At 42.2% G+C, this 18164-nt stretch overlaps 1 protein-coding gene across 1 annotated transcript; it reads left to right on the forward strand.

The window, feature by feature from the left end:
- The first annotated feature begins 5049 nt into the window (after window positions 1-5049).
- On the forward strand, window positions 5050-14481 carry LOC117710958 (T-cell-specific guanine nucleotide triphosphate-binding protein 2-like). The gene is given in 3 exon segments (XM_034506300.2): window positions 5050-5610; window positions 13070-14363; window positions 14365-14481. Coding segments are annotated over 2 exon segments (1389 nt in total). The 5' UTR covers window positions 5050-5610; window positions 13070-13091.
- The last annotated feature ends 3683 nt before the right edge of the window (window positions 14482-18164 follow it).

Here is an 18164-nt window from a genome sequence, read left to right on the forward strand (position 1 = left end):
TAGAAGTTGTCAGCAGATGGAATGGGCTGTGAAATGAAGCTAGCCAGCCCAAGGTTGCAAACATGGCTCTGGCAGGCCTTGTCCTTCTCCTCCATTCCCTCTGCCTTGCTAAAAACAAACAAACAAACACACACACACACACACACACACACACACACACACACAAACAAAACTCATTAGATTATATTCCTAAAGCTAGCCACCAAGGTCTATCCTGTTTATTTGACCACTTCCTCTACCTGAGGTCAACAACCAAGACCTAGTCATCAAAGAATTGACATCTAGCAATCAAAAGCCTCTTTTGGTTCCCATAGTCAACATGCTCAATTAAAATTAAACACCTCATCCTAACACAGACTTTACCTGTTTGCCTTTATAAACTGCCATTTGCCTATGAGCCACAGGACCCTCAGGAACGAAGATATTTTCCCCTTCTCCCTCCATCTAGTCTCCTGTGTCTGTCTTTTATTCCCTGCCCTTTGACCCTATGGGACAAATGAATCTTTTTTTTTTTTTACTGAGAACTTTGTTTTGGGGGTCCTAAGCCACCCAACTTTCATCCTGTCCTTGATGAAGTCTGTCTCTGAAGATGGGAGGCCCCTGGTCCTAGCTACAGGTAAGTGCATTACAAGTACACATCACTGTCCACTGATAACAACATGCTTCTGCCTCCTCAGACTGTGGCATCTTCCTAGAACCCCTGCCCCATGATTCTGGTTTATTTAGTCCATTGACAGGTTAGAATGGCTGAGGAAGCAGAACCTGTAGGAAAGGGTCTCGAGGCTGTGTCTCTGACATTCTGGAGACAAAGTCATCCCTTTCCCCAGCACATACATCTTGTCACATTCTTAGTCTTGTCTAAGCCCTGAACATAACTCCTTCTTGGTTTTATCGTGAGAGTCACAATACAATTCTAGGAGCTGAAGAACTGGGGTACAGCAGCTGACTTCATCATACCTGCAGCCCTGTCTTGAAATATGAGCTAACATATTTCGAGAAGAGCAGGAAAGAGAGAAGAGCAGCCACCTTTGCACCTAGATAGCAAGTTGAGACCAGGAAAGAGTGAACAATTCCTCTATTTACACAAAGAAATAGTGTGTGAATAAACAAATATGCTCATCCCAAAGCTAGGCCACACAAATTTCTTTGAGAGGAAAACCAGGGTCCATTTATTAGTTACAAAAAAAATTCTATGAGTCAATCATCCCGGGGCAACCAAAGGTACAAGGCACCATCCATGGTGCAAATATGTCTGTGGATGTCTTTCCATGTGTGTTTGCCTGTGTGTTTGCCAAGGGGTCAATCTGCATGCATGTGTGCTTGTGTGTAACTGATGACCCAATACTTGTAGCTACACACCAGCCTCTACAGTTAACAGTCAGGTATGAAGACCGTGAGTTCAGCAGGTTCTTAGGCCATGGAAATGCTGTGGTAAATGACTAATGACCAACTCCCTGTGAGGACAAGAGTGTTGAGCACAGTAAGAAAGGACAACATGGAGACGATCATCGCATACTACAGAACCCAAGGAAGTAAAGGAGAACCACCTGTCATGTGCATTATGCAATGGTTAAATTTCCATGTCTTTCCACAGTGAATCCATTATTAACCAGGAAAATCAAAGGCTTTCTTTAAACAGGATAGCTTGGAAGAGTTTCAGCTCTGTAGCTACAAACAGGCAGTAACTGTGTGAAGGTTTGTGCTTGCAGCCAACCTCATTGTAAACAATAGGTGACTGCAGACTCTTCCCATTGGCTCAGGCACGTTTGGAAAACAAAGGATGAGAAGTGTCATAGAGTTTGTGAACATTGGGATGTCTTTTGTGTATGTGTGTGCAATCCGTGTGGGTGTGGAAAGATATATTTTGTCTTTGGTGGCTATAACCTGGAATACATATTAAATATATTGAGTGGCTCATACTCATTTTACTACACTGTTAAAGGACAGTCACTGTTGGCCCCTTCACATGAAAAACTATAAGCACAAGCCAGGAGACAGCCCAGGTCCAGCTCTGGGTATGGATTACTGCCAGTTGTGCACAGGACCTACTGAGTGGGAGGTGAGCAAACCAAGCCCTGGCCACAGAGCACTGGCTGCCCCTCCTCCCACCAAGCCTCAAGTCAGGATTGTTCCAGGTTCAGCAAATACATGCAGCTGCCCAATGAAGTAAGAACAGTCCAGGGCAGGGCATCTGCATGCATGGGTGAGGCTTGGGAACCAATGCTCAGAGCTGAGAGAAAAGGAAAAAGTCAGCTCTGCTGGGGATTTGTGAGCTAGAGATGATGGAAGTCTCAGGGGAGGCCGGAGGTCTGAATGAGAAAATCCAAAGTAAGCACTGACAGTTCTTAAAGATGGAACAGAAATGTCTGAACACACACATACACACACACGCACGCACGCACACACACACACACACTTCCAGCCTTCATTCCCTTCTCTGATCTCTCTTCTCCCTTCCACACACATTCCCAGGAATCATAAAGGTTCCAGTTGGAATCATGTTGGAATCCAGTATCCAACTGTGTTTGTCTTTTAATTCCTCCACCCAGCACTGAACTCAGCAGAGCCTGTCATAAATCACCCCTCCCACTTTCTATTTATCCTCTTAACAGCGGGAAATGGTACAGACCTTTCAAAACCCTGCTTCTGAAAGCCCAGGGAAGCTTGAAGTGACAAACTGTCACTGCTTCTAACTAAGATATCACAGTGGAGTATTATGAGAGATGTGTGTCCTTTTATGTGTATTGACCTCAGTAATTTATGACATAAAGCAAATACTTATGAATAATGTTACCGCAATTGATTTTAAAAGAAAGTAAGAATGATAAAAAGTGTCCAGAGTCATTGCTCAGTACAGGAAGGTGTCACAATTACAACTCTGTTAGGTAGAGAATACTGGGGCCTGAGGCCACCCTCAGCCCTTGATAGATGAACTGGGAGAAGCAGACACTGGGAGCTCAGGGGAAAGTAGAACTGAAAAAGAGCAGCCCGGGTTCTGAGCAACAGAGGAATCTGAAGGCGATCCCTAGATATCTGCAAACATGTGGACCACGGTGATTGGTGCAGGGCATGACAGGTTTTCAAGAACAGAGGGTGACAGGAAGGAAAAGGTTTGCCAGGGATGAGGCACTGAGACCAAGACAATGGTATAAATTGTGTCCAGGGACAGGTGGGTGTAAAGGGACAAATTTTATCCTGGGTGGTCACAATACACATGTCTGCACACCCCAGATAGGGAGCCCACCACAGACCAAGGAACAGATACCACCAAAGTCCAACTTGTTGAGCCAATAGGTTTTATTTGGGGTTTCTAACAGCAGCAGGAAATACTCAAAGACAGCTGCATCACCAAGGCCCACCCTTGCATGAGTGACAGCTCAGGAAAGCTGGGAACCTGGAGCAACTCAGCAGGTCAGAGAGTGTCCTTTACAAGTGGTTCTGGTCTAACCCTCTTCCAGGCAACTCACTGGCTTTCTGCTTCTCCCGGGAAGCTGGTCTGGATGCAGAGTCTTCTGTGCAGCTCAGCTTCATTAGTCTGAGAGGGACTCAGCTTTTATTGCTTACCCTGGCAGGGAAGTTTGTAGTTAGACTCTTAAGTTCCAGTACTTCTGCTTTTGTCAGCCCATGCCTAGGACCTCATTCTGAGTGTGAGTGTGTGTATGTGTGTGTGTGTGTGTCTGTGTCTGTGTGGTGTGGTGTGTGTGTGTGTTCTCTCTGTCTCTCTCTTTTTCTTTCTCCCCCCCCCCCATTATCCAACCTTTCCTCTTACCCACCTTTCTAGTAAGATCCTGACAGTTGATCTGCCCTGAACCTCTGAGAGCACCATGGCTTGTTTTTCTGCTTCATGCACTGCATTTTGATGAGAAACTCCCCTCCATCTTCACTGGGAGTACTGGTCTCTGATCCCATGAAGAAGTCCTCTCTCTAGTAAAATGACTCCAAGGGTGCCTTACATTAGAAGCCACCCTTCCCAACCCAACTCCTGGGCTGACCATGCACAGACTTCCTAGCTACATAGGCACAGACTGTAGGGACAGGAGGCCAATCCAGTGGTCTTCCCTGCTCCAACATTTTCCTATTCGATGCTATGGGTTTGTGGTCATCCAGATAGTCACTAGTTTGACAGGAGTTTTATTTTAGTCTTAATGAGTTGTGTTTTATTAGAAAGGAGACTGACCAAACCCAAATGAGAGAGAATTCTCTAGGTAAGGCCTCAGATGTTGTTAGTCAAAGAATTATAGAGGAGAAAAAGCACAGTTATTATTTGGGGATCAAATTAACTCTAATCCTATCTGGGTGTGGCCAAGCCTTGATTCTGTAACAGACCTCCAGCAGGGCCCTCAGCCATCCAAGCAAGCCTGTTCATAAAACAGCAGAGCTTGGCAGTCAGCTTGTTTATTTGTGACCTTGTAAGATTATCTGGGAGCAGTGAAACACTGTTGAACAATTAGCATTTTTTTAAGGGTAACCCAACTGGACCCGGAAATAGTTGAATTGGCCAGCTGACAGAGTACATTCAAAGCAGAAGCAACGTCCTCATGGCTTGTACAAGCTAAAAAAATAATTTTGTTTTTACAGAATGTAGCACAGTAAACTTAACACATTAATCATAATGTTCACAGTCACTAAGGATTTTTCTATGAGTGGCTAGGGAGATAGATAATTAATTGGTAAAGTAACTGTCTTTCAATGATAAAGTTAAGAATTGAATATACAGAATTTACATAAAAGGCAGGCATAGTGGAGTGAATTTGTAATCCCAGCACTGAGGAAGGAGGGAGGCAAATACCTGAAGCTCACTCATCAGCCACCTGTGCCTAATTGATGAAGTCCTGGCCAGTGAGTGTCTCTGTCTCAAAATAAGGAAAATGATATCTGAGAAAGAACAGCATCTACACACACATGTCCATCTATGCACACACACACACACACACACACACACACACACACACACACACACATACAAAGAGAGACATAGAGACAGAGAAACATGAAAGAATGTCATGTAAACAGGACAACTGGCAAGGGGCAGGGTTACAGGAAGTGTCTGCAATCATTGAACCATGAGATCACTGGGTCTGAAAGTCAGTTCTGACCCACGAACAGATGACATCATAGGAATAGAGGGTCTTGAGGTAGGAAAGGAGAATGGTCAGTGTTGGGGTGGGAGCCCTGACACTGGGCTAATACTTCCAAAGTACCCAGTAGGGCTCTCAGGAAGCCCTGGAGTTGGCCACTTCAGCAGATCTCCACTTCCCACTCTGTTGAAGGATGTGAAACCTTTTCAGCTGACTGTGTAAACCAGACAGAGAGGAATAGAAACCAAAACCTAACCTCACTGCAGTTCCTCCCTTCAAGGACAAGGCAGGTAGGATTCAGATCTAGGAACTGCAGAACAGAGCCAAGACTGTGTAGACTGAGATCTGAAAACATCTGCCTTTGCTTCCCAGCTGTTCTTCTCTCCAGAGCACCGAGACACCAACACTCACCATCCCATGTTACCTGAATTTCCCAGCTCAGAGGAGTCCATAGAGAGCTACCCTAGTGACCTTGCTCCCAGAGAAGAGGTGACATCACAGGAGGACCACTGGCATCACTACTTGGGAGGAGGTAAGTGAAGGGTTCTAAGTGCAGCTTGACCAGAAACCCTACTTACCTGTGGTCTCAGGGGAAGTCTCCTGGGACCAGGGCAGAGGATCTTCTGTTATGGTTTCTTTCACTCAGAGGTTGTTCACAGAGAGGCCCTTCTCTGTCTTCTGCACCACAAAGTACCCCTAACCCACCAGCCAGGAAGCAACAAACTTCCCTGTCATCCACACACCCTGGGTTGTTGCTCTTCTGATACTACCTTGAGCTTGGAGAAAGAGAGTAACTTGTGTGACCAGATTCCTCAGTGGATTCGGGAACCCCTGTGGGGTGGAGGGTTGTTTCTGTAACTCTGTGTTGTTGTTATTTATTTATTTATTTATTTATTTATTTATTTATTTTGGTTTTCGTTTTGGTTTAGACTGGATCACACTGTGTGCTTCTGGCCGGTCTGGAACCTGTAAATCAGGATAACCTCAAACTCAAGCAGATAAATTGTATCCAGAACACTCACTGCTATTTCCTTGTCTAGAAAAAACTATGAGAAGCCATTATCAACATAACCAGCACAAACAATACCTTGAATGTCTGGCGGAGGTTGAAGGGAACAGTTCGGGAGCCTTCATAGTCATTAAATCATGGGGAAGTAGCCCACCATTGGGTCTAAGACTCCCACTGAATAGTCTTTGGCTTTGGGAGCAGCTTCATCCACCCACTAAGCATATCACCGTTCAAACTTTATTTTGTTTTTTATGAACTTGAGAAAGGAGCATATTTCCTTATAGCTTGTTGACACATACCACTTTTGGGTTGGCTCCATCACAGCCAGTCCTGTGTCGCAGCTCCCTCCCTGGCTGTCCTGCCTGTTCTAAGTTCTCAGTTCCCATTATTCCACTGTCCACTTGTATATCCTGTGTATGCTACTATCTATCTGACCCAAAGCTATTTTTTAACCCCTCTTATGGGCCCCCTTCCAGTTTCCTGGCCTCTGCAAATACTTCCTGTTACATAAATGTACATACCTAAAAATGAGAAGCTAAAATCCACATATGAGAGAGAACATCAGGTTTGCCTGTGTGACACTGGGTGACCTCACTTAACATTTAGTAGCTCTGCCAGTGTGTCTGAAAGTTTTACACTTCCATTGATATTGTGCATGAATCCAGTTGCACTGTGTCTCTGTGGCACATTCTCATTATCCACTTATCATCTGGGCTGATTGTGTTTCCCAGCTATTGTCACTAGAGCAGTGATGAACATGATGTGCCAGGGTCTTTGTGCTAGGATAGAGAGTCCTTCAGGGCTACACTCAGGAATGGTGCCACTGATTCCATAATGGCTATGCTTGCTTACAACCCCACAGCAGCAAATAAGGACTCCCCTTCCCCTACATCCACACCAGCATCTGTTGCCATGTTCTCTCTTTATGAAAACCTCTGACTCAGGTGAGATGAAGTCCCAAAGTAACTACAATTCCTATGTTTTAATGGTTGAGGATACTGAACATGTTTTAAAAATATTTATTAGCCATTTGTGATGTGTTTATAAAAAGATAAAGTAATAGGATATATGTTCTATGGGTGTGTGTGGTGAAGTATGGGGAAAGAGGAAGTCTCAGCAGGCTCATGCTGAGGCCTCTCTTCCCGAGTGACTAGCCACATGATGGTATAATATAGAATAGAGTTTGTTTAGGGCATGGGGAGGGGAGATAAGAGGGTAGTAGAGGCAGAGAAAGGCAGAAAGAGGGAGAGAGAGAGGAGAAAAGCAGAGGCTGACCATGAGCATGTGGAGAGAGGGGAAAGGGGATGGGGAAAGGGAGAAGGGAAGGGAGAAGCAAGAGAGCAATAGAGAGAGGAGGGGGCAAGCAGCCCATTTTACAGTGGGCCAAGCCTACCTGGTTGTTCCCAGGTAATTGTGGGGAGGAGCACACCTGGCTGTTGCTTGGAAACTGTGAGGGTGGAGTTTAGACAGAAGGCTAACATTCCCCTGTTTGGGTTGAATTAAAAAAGAAAAATTAGAAAGACCTGATGGTGAAGCAGGAATAGGGTCATTGTGATATCTGGCTACTTCCTGCTGGCATTGGGGCGATGTGTCTCTAGGGAACCTAGAAGAATGGGTATGGGGGATGTTTGTTCTGTCTTAGGAGAGTTGGCTGTTTCCTGCTGTACAGGGTCTATGGAACCATCTGAGGATAGGTCAGAAGGAACAGATCCAGGAGAAGCCTCTGTGTATGACAGGAGATGAAACATCTGGAGGTTTCTTCTTTAGAGCTGTTCTGGATGTGCCTAGACTTGACAAGATGTAGGGAATAAGATTAAGTACGTTTGGGAGAAAGAAAATTTTTTTCTTAAGATGTACATTTGAAACCCAGAACAATCCCACCCCCTAGAATAGTTAGTGAGTGGGAACTTTGGGCAGACGTACTTATCTGGGTGGAGACTATTTGGCCCATGAGAGGTAGATCTGAGTGGGTTTCTTGTAGCTTATAAGTTTGCAGAGATAATAACATGAGTTAACATCAACAGTCCTTAAGATGGGCCTCTTATGGAGCAGAACAAGAATTTGTGATTAAAAAGTTAGATCATATAGTGGAATGTTTTATTAGAGTTAATGTTAGGACAGTGGCATAGTAAGAAGAGGAAATATGAAGCATTTAATTGATGGAAATTGAGTTTAGGTAATGAGGTAACAGATTACATCTGTGAAAGCTTTTTCTACATGTCAATGTAGTCAGAAGTCTGAGAACGAATAAACAATAATCTACCAGTTATATATTTTAAAATGACAGAGTCCACTAGCCAACAATTCCCGTGGTCTCCATGGCCTCTTGGGCGGAGTCAGTCCGGCTTCTAAGCACAGAAGACACGGGGCTTTTTTTTCCTGTGGAATGGATACACGTGACATGAGAAATGATTTAACTTTATTTAGCTAAGCCATTTGACTCAGGTATCTGGTTTTATCCACTGCATTTCTCAGTGATTATCATATTACAACCCAGAGAGTATCTTACAGGTGTATCCACATCTTCTGAGACCATCTTGGGTCAACTGTTAAAGTCTTTTGGAATTCTGTCTATAATAATCTTAATAATATTATTAGCAGACTTCTGAGAAGCATGAGGCCTGTATTGATTGGTTACAACCTAACAATTTAATAGCAGTAGTAAAAATCTATCAAGACAGGATAGAAAAGAGTCTTATGTAACTTTGGCAGGTTGTGTAGGTAGAGAAAAAGCACATTTTTGTATTATCAAAGAAACATTTGGCTGGGACCAGAATAAGAAAGCTGGCAGCAGTGGCATAAGATCGTGGTGACAGAAAATGAGTTTGTCCGGCAGTTTCAGGCTTGTGACAAAAACTGAGCACGCAGGCCATGGGAACAAGCCAGGGGTGAGAGCATGGATAAGTAAGCCCTTGGGAAACCCTTTTCCATTTACCAGACTGCTGGCTGGCAGTATGTGTGAAGATCTCTTAAAATATATGTTCAAAGACATCACAGCACCCATTTGAGGGTTATTTGATTATTCGCACCGGCATCCCAAGAATAATTCAGAGGCCACCTAGAGACTACACACAGTAAATCCTGGACTTACTGGAAAACTTCTCTACCCTAGACCTAGGGTTTTTTTTGTTTGTTTGTTTGTTTGTTTTGTTTTTGTTTTTGTTTTTTTTAAAGGGCCCTGAGAGAGGGAGGAATGAGAGGAGCTTTCAAGGGGTGTGGTCACCCAAGGGTCTGGACAGGGCACTGAAATGTATGTGTTCCTGGATTTAGCTGTACAGCATGCCCGAGAGGTGCGCGGTTGGGTCCATGCCTCTGTGGGGCAGGACTTCTTACTAGTTGCCAGAAATGACGGCCTAGTGCCTCTGGCAGCAAGAGTCTGCAGTGGGCAGAGAAAAACATGCAGCTGAAGTATCCCAGTACCAGTGAAAACACTGCTAGCACTCAATTTACAAGTCCTGGGCAGAAGGGGGTAGGGAGGGGGGCTCTCTTGCATGCACTGAAGCCGGCAGCCAAGCAGCAGGTGGTCGCTCTCTTGAGAAAGCAAGTCTCAGACAGGGTCCCTGGCAGGACACCCCTGCTCTTCAGGCAAACTGGCTGAACTAGTAGTTGCAACCAGCCGCAAATGAAGGAGAGGGGAAAGTCTACACTACAGGTTGCTGGCAAGAAACTACCAGTTTAGTGGCCATGTAGAAAGATATTATTCTCTGTTAACTGTGAACTAGACCAAGACATCCCAGTAAATAGGGACCAGGTGCAGAAAAGACTGACCCCTGGGAAAGACACTAAAGGACTAACTCTTGGAGCCAGTGCTCCTGAGAGAGCAGTTTGTCCAGGCCTGGCCAGGAATTCTCAGCTGCAAGAAAGAAACTGTCTCAAAGGAAGAGGGTAATCTCACCCAAGAAAATAAGTCCTAAAACGAAGGCCAGTGAAAGACTAAATGTCTCCCATCCTCAAGGACAACACAGGGGTAGTTCTGAGTTCACAAACTCTCCACTGGGACCGTGAGAACAGTTACTTTGACCACTGAGGGATGGGGGCTTACCAGTTTTAGGCTAGCAAGCATGGATCTCTTGTGGCAGCTGGGGTGGGATGCAAACCTGCAGAATTTTTAGATCCAAATCTCAGCACCAATGCGTTTATAAAAAGATGAAGAGAATGAGAATATGTTCTATGGGTGTGTGTGGTGAGGTATGGAGGAAGGGGATTTTGTATTTCTTCTCCAGAGAACACTGTTCAGTCATGCCCCATGTATGGATTGGGCTGCTTGTTTTCTTATTGATGAGGTTTTTTTTTAGTTCTTAACATAATTTAAATATTAATCTTCTGCTGAATGAATTGCTAATGAGGGTCCCCTCCCATCTGTCAATCTGTCCCTTTCCTTGCCTTTTTCCTTTGCTGTACAGAAGCTTTTCATTTCCATGAGCCCCTGCTTGTAGTCATGGCCTCATTTCCTGAGCAGCTGGAACCCTACTGGGAAAGCCCCTACCTACCCCTACTTCTTAAAGTGTTTTCTTCCCAGAGTTTTGAGCACCATTTCTAAAGGAAAGTCCTTTCTCAATAAGATCCTTTGAAAGAAAATTAGAGGAGGTGGAGGAGGAAAGAAAGAAACAAAGAAACAAAGAAAGGAAGTAGGTGGTTGTAGCCCTGTGGGTTTATATCTGTATTGTCTGCACTCTCCTGCTTTTTAAGTTGTCTGATACTCAGGCAACACCATGTGCTTTTGACCCTGTCTGTCTGAAGCAGAGTTTGAAACCAAGTACAGTGATGTCATCAGTATTTTCCCTGCCTCAGGCTTGCTTTGTTTGTCTGAGATCTTTGATGCTTACAACTAAATTTTAAGATTTTCTTTCTAATTCTGTGAATGATGGCATTAGAATATTGATAGGAAATGCATTTGAATCTGTACATTAGTTTTATTTTTAAAAAAAAAGATTTATTTATTTAAATGACTACACTGTAGTTATCTTCAGACACACCAGAAGAGGCCATCAGATGGTTGTGAGCCACCATGTGGTTGCTGGGAATTGAACTCAGGACCTCTGGAAGAGCAGTCAGTGCTCTTAGACACTGAGCCATTTCTCCAGCCCCCCTGGATCAACTTTCTTAAGCCAGTTACTTTTATGACATGAATTCTAATCCTTTGGCATGAGTTTTGTTTGTTTGTTTGTTTTTTGGTTTTTGTTTTTTTTTTTTTTCACCATAGAGGACTTTTCCCTCCTTGCTTAGGCTTATTCCAAGATATGTTATTGGAGAGAAGGTGCTGGCTAAATAATGTAAATGAGATTGATTCCCCATTTCTCCTTTAGCACATAAGTCTTGGGTATACATGAAGGTGACCAAGATTTGTATGTTAATTTTGAATTCTGCCACTTTGCTGAAATGATTCTAAGACTTCTCTGAGGAACACTTAGCTTTTCTTCTGGAGAGAACCTTGTACTATCTCTGACTCTTCCCTTTTCTACTTATATACTTTTTTATTTATTTCTGGGGTCTTATTGTTCTAGCTAAGACTTCTAGTACTAAACTGAATAAAGAGTGGTTAGTAAATGGAAACCCATATCTTCTTCCTGTGCTCAGTGCGTTTGCTTGGTGGTTCTCTCATCTGGCACAACATTGGCTATTTTGGGATGTGTTCTTTCCTTTCACAATTTCCTCAGTACCTTATCGTGAAGAGCATGTTTGATTTTGGTAAAATCCATGGGCTCTTAGAAAAATTGTCCCCAGTCTGAGATTAACTCCTCCCTCTGGGGGCCTCTTGCACACCCTATTCCTAAAATCTACCTGATCCTCCTGTGGCCAGCATGAACTTATAAACCAAGTCTGGCTGAACATCTAATATATTCCTATTATTCTAGAAAAGTACCATCATATACCATCCAGCCATAATGCATCTTGGACCTGTTCTATATAAGAGTCACATGTTCCCATTTGGGAAGCACAGAATAAAGATATAGTTCTGTGTTACTGGAATCAAGAGGAGCAGACAAGAGCCCTGTCATCAGCAGATGATGTTAAGAAGACTCTCTCTAACATTAAGATACATGAGTACTGGCCAACCTTCCTCTCAACTGGGGTGCTATAGGTAGAATATTCTCATTTCTGCATAGTTTAGGTCAAGGTTCTCCACAGGAGCAGAACTGTTAGCAAGAATCTATATGCATTAAAGGAGGTTTAATAGAGTAGCTCACCACCTGTAACCTGGCTAGTCTGAGAGTAGATAGATCCTGAAGGAAAGGCCAAGAACTCAGTCCACGAGGCTGAACGTCACAGCTGGCCTTCAGTGTACACGGGAAACCTTAAGAAGTTCACTCTAACACCAGTGAAGGAATGCCTCAGCAGCAGAATGGATAAACTTGGCAGTGCAAGTAAGAGCAAGCAGGCAAAGAATAAAAGTCTTCTTCTTCTTTTTCTGTGGGCTGCCACCAGAAGATGTAGCCCAGATTTAGGGTAGATCTTCCAACCTCAAATGACCCGTTATAGAACAATGTCTCACAGGTGTGCCTAGCTACATGGGTTTCACTTCATTCCAGAAGTTGAACACCAAGATGAGACATCACTTGGGGCATGTTAAAAAACAAATTGAAAACACTTGTGTTGGGGTCCAGAAGTTAACCCACAAACCACACTATAAACCAGTCTCAGTCAACCAGGGATAATTTTTTGAGAATCTGCCCCTGGACTGATCAGTGATTGCCACAGACCAGACTTGGGAGCTGACCAGCTCTGAGCCAGATTTATACAGAGCTTTGAAACCTGAAATCCACAAATCTCTGTAAGGAATAAAATAGTTAATGTTAAGCAGTGTGAGTCAAACCAAAATTTAAAGCTAAACCCAGGAGTAAGTGCTATTTAGTCCCATACATTTAATTAAAGAAAAGAAAGTCCTTATTTATACTGTGGGGGCAGATTCTGGGACCTGATCTCCCATTGGTTGTTATTGCTGAACTAATTTGTTGACTTTCCTGGTTCTTTCCTCCCTTAGGTACCATTGACATTTCCCAGTCATGGGTCAGACTTCTTCTTCTACATCCCCTTCAAAGGAGGATCCTGATTTGACCTCCAGCTTTGACACAAACCTTCAGAATTTCAATATGAAAACCAATATCCTGTCTCAGGAATTGATCGCCTACATTGAAGCATCCCTAGAGGAAGGAGACCTTCGGGAAACAGTTTCTTCAATCAGCAATGCTCTGAGTGACATTGAGAAAGCCCCACTGAGCATTGCAGTGATAGGGGAGGTTGGGGCGGGAAAGTCCAGTCTCATCAATGCTCTACAGGGAGTAAAAGCTGATGAAGAAGGTGTAGCTGCTCCCACTGGGGTGGTATGTACAACCACTGAGAGAACACCATACGCATATGCAAAGTGTCCCAGTGTGACACTATGGGACCTGCCTGGTATTGGGTCTACTGCCTTCCAACTACATGATTATCTGAAGAAAATCAAGTTTGAGGAGTATGACTTCTTCATTATTGTCTCTTCTGGACGCTTTAAACATAGTGATGCAGAACTTGCCAAAGCCATTGTGCAAATGAGGAGGAGTTTCTATTTTGTTCGAACCCACATAGATCTTGATCTAATGATTGTACGACTTAGTGATCCTCGGACATTCAATAAAGAGAATATCTTAGAGCAGATTCGAAATACCATTTCAAGTATGCTTAAGGAGGTTACCCACCAGGAGCCTCCAGTCTTCTTAGTCTCTAACTTTGATGTGTCTGACCTTGACTTCCCAAAGCTGGAAACCACCCTTCTGAGAGAGCTCCCAGCCTACAAACGACACATGTTCATGATCACTTTGCCAATTGTTACGGATTCCACCGTAGACCGGAAGAGGGAGCTGCTGAAACAAAAGATCTTGAAGGAATCCAGAATGCCAAGGGCTACCATGCCATTCAGGGGACTGACCCAAAATGACCTAGAGATGTTGGAACAGACTTTGAATGACTATAGATCTTCCTTTGGCCTGGATGAGGCATCACTGGAAAACATCGCTGAGGATTTGAACGTGACACTGGAGGAACTCAAGGCAAACATTAAGTCTCCACATTTGTTCTCAGATGAGACAGATACATCCTTAACAGACAAACTATTGAACTACGTTAGACATCCTTACTTTTCAAAGGTTTTCCACTTGCAAAATTATTTCATAGACACGGTTGCGAGCGATGTTAAAATTATCCTCAGTAAAGAAGAGCTGTTGACAGAGAAGGTGAGCTCATTCTACTCTAAAGCCTCTCTATGTTGGGGGAGGCCATGGGAAAAATTAGTGTTTCCACAGTTGTTCCAGAAAGCACTTTCTATTTCCCTTCATTGAGATGTTTCAAAGCCACTCTGATGAATTTTGTCATATCCATTTTCTGCACCTGTGGACGTGCTGGGGTCTCTCTGGTTGAGACTATTACATGATGCATTCCTAAGGCTTTTTGTTGTAAATCATCTCATTTCTGTGGTGTTTACTTGCTTTGTAGTTAAGAAGTATTTCAGTTAGATGGAATGCTACTTGCCAGTTTGCTTTTGATTGTTATGTTTTGCGGACCCCATGTGGGAAAATCTGATGAAGTTTTTCATACCCATTTCCCTTTAAGACCTTCAAGGTTTCCACCTTATATTAGTAATAGAAAGCCCTTTGGCCCACTTAGTGTTGGTTTTTGTATAGCGTAAAGGGTGAGAGTTAAGGTTTAGTATTGCCTGATGTCCAGTTTTCCCAGTTTCATTCTTCAAACCATGTGCCCTTTGTGGAATATGAGTATTTGGAAGCCTTGCTGAGATATTGATTGGGTGTAGAAACATTCTGTTGGCTACATGGTTATAGATATTCTGGCTATACTCTGCCTATCAGTTTGTTGGTCGATAGGCCTGTCTTCACATCACTATTGGGCTGTTTTTGTCACTGTGGCTCTGTGCTATGCCTTGAAATTAGGTATTGCATTGACTCCTAGCTTGATGGTTTTGATCAATATTGTTTTGGCTATTTGCAGTTTTCTCTGCTCCCATGTGAGTTTTGTGATTCCACAGTCCAGTCCAATTCTAAATGGCATTGATGTTTTAGCTGAGATTGCACTGAATCTGTAGCTCACTTTGTGAAGTATGGACGGTTTGACTATGTGAATGTTTATAAACTATCAACATGGGAATCTTAGCATCTTTTGTTATCTACTTTGAGATTTCTTTCATCACTGCTTTGGAGTGATGATCTCACATCACTGGTTACTTATTGAACTTGACTGCTTTCTTCCTTGCTTGTTTTCTACATTCCTTTCTTCCTACCTTCTTACTCTGCCTTCTTATCTGGTATGTGTGTGTTGTGTCTATTGTAAATGAACTTTTAAGATTTCTTTCAAAATCTTACATTTGTGAATTTCTCAGGCAAATCTTATGTTTTCATTTTAATTTCATTCATCAGTATTTTCTTGGATCTCATTGAGGTTTTTTTTTTTTTTCTACTTCATTACATTTTAGGTGCACATACAGCATGGTGAGTTTCATTATAGCATTTCCATACATGTATGTCATACATTTTTGTTCATTCCTATCTGTTATTCATTCATTCCTTTGCCTACTGAACTCTGCCATGCCCTTCCTTTATCTATCTAGTTCCCTTTTACCCTCAAAAGTCCCTTTTTCATGTTCCTATCATACATGCTCTGTTGTTCATCGGATACATTTCCTCCTTCAACATTTCTCGCCTCTCATGTGATTGAGATTTTTTTTCATTATTCATGAAATATTTGACAAGAATTTAATCTACTACAATTTCTTTGAAATCTTTTAAAATATTTATTTATACATTTATTTGTATGTATACGAGTCTTCCCATACACTCAGAACAGAGAATCAGATTCCATTATATATGGTTTTGAACCACCATATGGTTGCTGAGAATTGAACTCAGAACCTCTAGAATAGGAGCCAGGCCTCTCTCAACTGCTGAGACATCTTTCCAGCCCTTTTCATTTTATTAGAGATTTGTGATCCCTTGTGTGCATCATTGCCTTGGCTAATTTGAATAGTTATGCTGTTCTGTGTAGCAATTTGTGCTTCTGGATGGAAATATCTACCACTTATATGGGATGTCCTTATTAAGAAAATTCTCAAAAAAAGTGAGAAAGTGAAAAGGAGGTTGGGTTTTTATGTAATATTAGGTTTATTTCTGCCTGGCCATATCAATATTCTGGTGCCATCTATTGAGTTTTTACTCAGTCCATATCAGAATATTTAAGAACCATTATTTGAGATGGTCACACAAGACTGGGACTCTTAAACACTGCAAACAACTGTGACATAAATAGTAGGGTCTAAATGATGCATTGTTCATGAATTTGAATTCATTTCTGTGGCCACAATTACTAGGAGTTCCTAAATATTGCTTCTACTTGTAAATCAATTGTGGGCATCCCCACACCACAGAGGCAAAGATGGATAGACCTCTGGAACTCATACTATACAACTGTGCACCTACACACATGCATGCAACTTCACATACAAATTCCCAAATTATTAGCATGGGAGTTTTGATATTTTAATACATTATTCCTAGTGACTGTAGGATGGTAGCATTTGAGAGGCCTGTAAACTGATGCCCTCCTTTACTTTACTTTTATTGATGACATGGTTTCTAACAAATTGTTTGGCTCAAGAATAGAATTTTGGTTACCTCAAGCTTCTGTATTGAAATCTTCATACACCAGAATGTTAGAGCAAACTGAAAGCCATCTCTCCTGATTGCCTGCATTTCTAATTCTAAAGTTCTGTGTGCATTTCTAACATCAAAAGAAAAAAATACAGCTATGGATTTATACTTTCATCCCAAAGTTCTGATCTTTTTAGTATCAATATCGATAAACTGTGATCTACAGTCATAGCTGTCATGAAGTCTGGTTTTCCACAATTTATGAAATATACTCTTACTGTCCTGAGATTATAATAAAATAGGAGTGTCAGACAAAAAAATCAATGTACCCTAAATGTCCAAAATATCTAATATATGGACATATATGTAATATGTGGATTCCTAAAGGAAACATCTGACCTTTATCCTGTTTCTTCTCCCTCAAAAACTGATGCTTCCTCAGAGAAGGGCTTTGATGGAAATACTTTTTAATTCAGGTTTCTTAACTTTAAAAATAAGTACCTTTTTTAGTGTCTTCTTTAACATATCTTCCTAAGTTTCTTCCTTCCTTCATGACTTTCCTCTGTATCCAGTTGGAATTTTCAATTTTGGGGAGAGGGTGGGAGAGAGTTGTTTCCCTGAAGTTTGTAAACTGAACACTAGAAAAGAGAATCACACAGGTAATTTCTTAGTACTCTGCATGAAACTGAGGTCATCCCCTGCCTGCTTTTTTGAAAGATAAGGGATAACATACAGACATATCTCCTTTCAAATGAATCTTTTTAGCAACTTGTGTTGAACTTTCAAACAAGCAGACACTGGATGCTATGAGTTTGCCCTCAGTTCCTTTGTTTCCCAGGTTCACTTCCACTTTTATACAATATCTACAACGTGTATTTATACAAAATCTAAGCTCTGTGAATGAGAAAATAGATTTGTCTTTCTGAGACTGGCTTTACTGTCTAAATATGACTACCTACAATTACATCCAATTTTCTACAAAAGACATGATTTCAATCTTCTTCATGGCTAAAACAGAGTTGATTATACATACATAATAATGTATCCAACCATCTAGCAGACATGTCAAGAATCTTTTCTGCTCCCTACCTTATGCCCCTTCTTTCTTTATACTCAGACTGTACAGGAGAAACTGGATGGGCTGTGCTAAGGGACCAGAGGTCATGAGGCCTGGGAAGCAATGCACTAAGAACTCAGTAGAGGCAGGGAGCCTTTCTGTGAGACACACTGACTGAGGTTTTTGAGACCTTGATCTATATGCCCTTAAGGATTTTACAAACTATACATATTAAATGTAATAGGAGTAAACAGAATGCATAGACAAAAAGAAGGAATAAACATTGGTGTAGGAAATCACGTGAAACAAGTTGATTGTGAAAGGGACAACAATGGAGGAGCAAAAGCACAGAAGGTAAGGGGTGAATGAGGCACGTGACCTGCAGAGCA

Source organism: Arvicanthis niloticus, chromosome 6 (genome assembly GCF_011762505.2).
Source record: "Arvicanthis niloticus isolate mArvNil1 chromosome 6, mArvNil1.pat.X, whole genome shotgun sequence".
Lineage (NCBI taxonomy): Eukaryota > Metazoa > Chordata > Mammalia > Rodentia > Muridae > Arvicanthis > Arvicanthis niloticus.